The 3,484-nt window shown below is 49.2% G+C and overlaps 1 protein-coding gene across 1 annotated transcript in view; it reads right to left on the minus strand.

Moving 5' to 3' along the window:
- The window catches only part of LOC105302054 (polycystin family receptor for egg jelly), a gene marked incomplete at its 3' end in the record, with an annotated part of 5,834 nt that extends 3,037 nt beyond the window's left edge, over nucleotides 1-2,797 (minus strand). The window contains exon 1 of the mRNA XM_011374990.1: nucleotides 4-2,797. Coding sequence (XP_011373292.1) covers nucleotides 4-2,797 — 2,794 coding nt within the window. The remainder of the gene's footprint in view (nucleotides 1-3) is intronic.
- Between the last annotated feature and the right edge of the window lie 687 nt (nucleotides 2,798-3,484).

Raw genomic sequence — 3,484 nt, forward strand, 5'->3', positions numbered from 1 at the left:
AACTTAACCAAGGAAAGGGGTCCTCTGCAAACTCACAAAACATCATAGAAATTGGAGAATTTGCAAGCAAGCTAGGAACACTGCTCACGTTCAGTGCTGGACGAAAGCAATTTCGACAGTGTTTCTCATTGCCTAGGATGCCGGTAACATTCTCTTTTTCTGTTTTCTTGACATATACTTTAAAGCTCGTGGTCCACATGATGGTGGTTTCATTCCCCGGCACTTTACCAGCCAATATTGTGTCTGCCAGAGATTCTAATACATGAAAAGGATCCTCAAAAACTTGGTGATGAGCAATTGTTTTAAAGATATTAGACAAACTCGTTAATATTCCAGTGCTCAAGATTTCTATTTGTTCAGAGTGAAAGTGTTTGTTTTTTTGTTGATGCTGTTGTAGAGCTTGATTTGCTTCCCAAATCCTCACTGTGGTGAGTTTCTGAGCTATGCGAGTGAATTCTGAGGGTTTCTGGGTCAATGTGGCAACAGCTATGACTAACTGGCTAATTTCCATCAAATTGCCCATAGGGAAAACGAAAGTCTGATTGACGAGGTATTCGCGGAGTCGGGCTTTGTCTGCTTGCAGAGTCGATTTGGTTTTCATGCTATTCAAAACAGAGGCTACCACATATGTCAAGTAACCTGCAGATAAAAAATCCCGCTTTTCAAGCAAAGGAGGTATCGCCGAATTTGGGCCCATGGTGAAGTTGAGTAATTGATGCAGCACGGTCTTTGATGAGTTTTTGTCAGTAGGAGCACGTACAGTGGCGTACAAAGTCACCTGAGAAAAAGCTCCCAGAGAATCATACACCTGGACATAGATCTTGATGCCATAACTATTGGCCAGCACACCGGCAGGGAGAAAGGAAGGCGGTGACTTCGGCGCATCGCCCATATACAGGATGGACCCCAACGTGTTCTCTTTTAAAGAACTGATTTTAGCAAAACCATGCAAATCAGAGACTATCATTTTATATGTAAGAGGGATGTTCTTATCCTTAAAATTCCTCCGGACAACAAACTTAGTAAAAAATGCAGTCCCGTTAGCTGGATTAATTTTGCATTCTCCGATTTCAGGGGCATGGTTAATAACAAAGGGGTTCTTGAGAACCAATCTCACTCCACTCCAAGTGTCTAGATCTAGAGCAATCCAAAACTCAGCTTCCAAAAATTCCCTGAACGCAAAAGGTTTTATAGATAGATAATCACTGTTCCTCCCTGTCGCAGTTTGCCCCACCCAATCAAAGGGCATCTCCTTCCCTGAAGATGATAGAATCGACCACTTAAAGACATCATGGCTTACTGCACAACTTGGGCAATTTAAAAACAATGAAAATCTCTCTGATATAATCAAAATTGTATCACAATTTTCAATACACACAATATTTGCTGTAGGTCTTGGTCCTTGGAGCACATGTACGGTCTTCTCAGAAAATGCTGTTCTGTCACCCTTTGTTATCACCATTCTGAAAAAATATATACGATCACCTTTAACCATTTTTGGCAAAAGTGCGAGTACAGGGTCAGAAGCCCCTGTCCACTTGAGATTGGCCTGGTCTGGGTGACAAACTTCTTTGCTCATCACTGTTATTTTCTGTCCCTTGTAGTTGTTCGGATTCGTGGTACAGTACCATGAAAAATGGAGTCCGTCTAAAGGGCTGTCTGCATCTGGATCTGAGGACTTGGATCCGTCAAGAACCAGCTCATCTGTGAAATCAATTGTTATGTTGGCGCCCCCAGAAATGACTGCCTCCAGGGGGCTTCTAACAACAGTGATATAGATGTGATCTGAACGACTTTCCTCATTCACTGTTGGCTTTCCTGTGGTAACAGTCACTGAGAAACTGACCACATACACTCCCCATGTTAAAGATCCCTCGGGGATGAGCATAACTGTTTTACCTGACCGGAACTGGAGTTCTGGTACATCCAAAGGTTTACTCCAGTCCGGCACATCATGTAATGAAGGAACAGAAAAAATATCCCAACGATGAACAGCGGACTCTGCAGACGGGCAGTCATACTCAGCGGAGGCATTGAGAGAAAGGTCCATCTTCCTGGTCAGCACCACAGGAGAACCATCTTTGTTGGCATTGATCTTTATTTTTTTGATGACACAAATCACATCCATTGATAACTGAGAGAACACTGAAGACTCCATGGCTTGGGTATTGTCCGAGTTGACAGCTTCTAAAGCAATAGGCACAGGACCGTCAGTAGGACACTTGGTTGAGGATAAGAAGACCTTAAGAGGATGAGGGCCTCTAGGCACAATGGAGCAAGGCGACATGTTGGGGGCAGAAGAGGCTTCACGGGGCCTGAGCAGCCCAAGGTGAAAGGTCCGTTCCAGACCCCTAGTTGAGCGCCGCAGGGGGCTGAGCCCCTGTGGGGGGAGCAGGCTGCGGGGCGCTGACAGGGGCAGGTCCACGTGGGTGGGTGCGGCGCGGCGCAGGACGCGCACGTGGAGGCGGTGCGTGCGCAGCCGCCGCGCGCTGCCGTGAGATGAGGCGAGGCCGCGGCTACCACTCGGAAAGAGGCTGCCACCCTGGGCCATCCGGGACCGCAGCCTGAGGTGGACATGGCCTGAGAACAGCGCGAGACCTCTGAAGCCCATATTGGAGCACAGTGTGGCTGCTGAGACATGAGTTATGGCCTTGGATGGAGGGCTGTTGTCTACAGCGGGCACCCCAAGGACGCGGATGGAGACCAGGGTCCCTCGAGGAGCCGGAGGTGGAAGAAGGTGGCCACAGCACAGGGCCAGACCCAGGCCGAGGAGGACAAGCGTGGCCACAGGACGCATGGAGCCAGCCTGGGCGCAGCCGGGAGGCGTTGCGGAGTCCTCCGGGATGTGCCAACGGCCGAGGGGGCGCGGGACGCAGGAGTCAGGGAACAGCGGGGTCACGGGGCTGGGGGCCGCTGACGTCCGTGGAGCCGTGAGAGGAGCCCCGGCTGCGGGCGCCCGGCCCCCGCCCCCGCCTGTGTAGACCTCAGATCCCGGCCTGCTTGCGGGAATCGTTGGGCCCAGGTTCCTGACCCGCTGAGAAGGCCCCTTAGCGGGAAGCCCCGGCCCTGGAAGGTTAAGAAGCGCTGGCGATCAAGAGGGCCTGGAGCTCCCTGCGCCCCAGGGAGGAATAACTGTGCGTTTCTTACTCTGCTTTTCTTTTTCTACTTTCTTAAGGCGAAACCGTGAGTCATTGATTTTCGACCTTCTTTTCCGATGCAATAATTTCATGCTGTAAGTTTCCCCGCCAAACGCTGCTTATTTGCATCACGCATTTTTGTCGTTATCATTCCATTAAAAGTATTTGTAATTTCCCGATTTGGTTTTGACCCTTGAATTAAGAGTGCGTTGTTTAATTTTCAGACATTTGGAGTTTCCGTGAAAATCTCATGATTTCCGAGGCCCTGGGATGATGAAAACGTGGTGTCCTTATTCAAAAATAATTACGATTTCAAGATGGTGACAGCAGAGCTTTCATCCAAGCAC

The sequence above is a fragment of the Pteropus vampyrus genome, unplaced genomic scaffold, assembly GCF_000151845.1.
Source record: "Pteropus vampyrus isolate Shadow unplaced genomic scaffold, Pvam_2.0 Scaffold257, whole genome shotgun sequence".
NCBI lineage: Eukaryota > Metazoa > Chordata > Mammalia > Chiroptera > Pteropodidae > Pteropus > Pteropus vampyrus.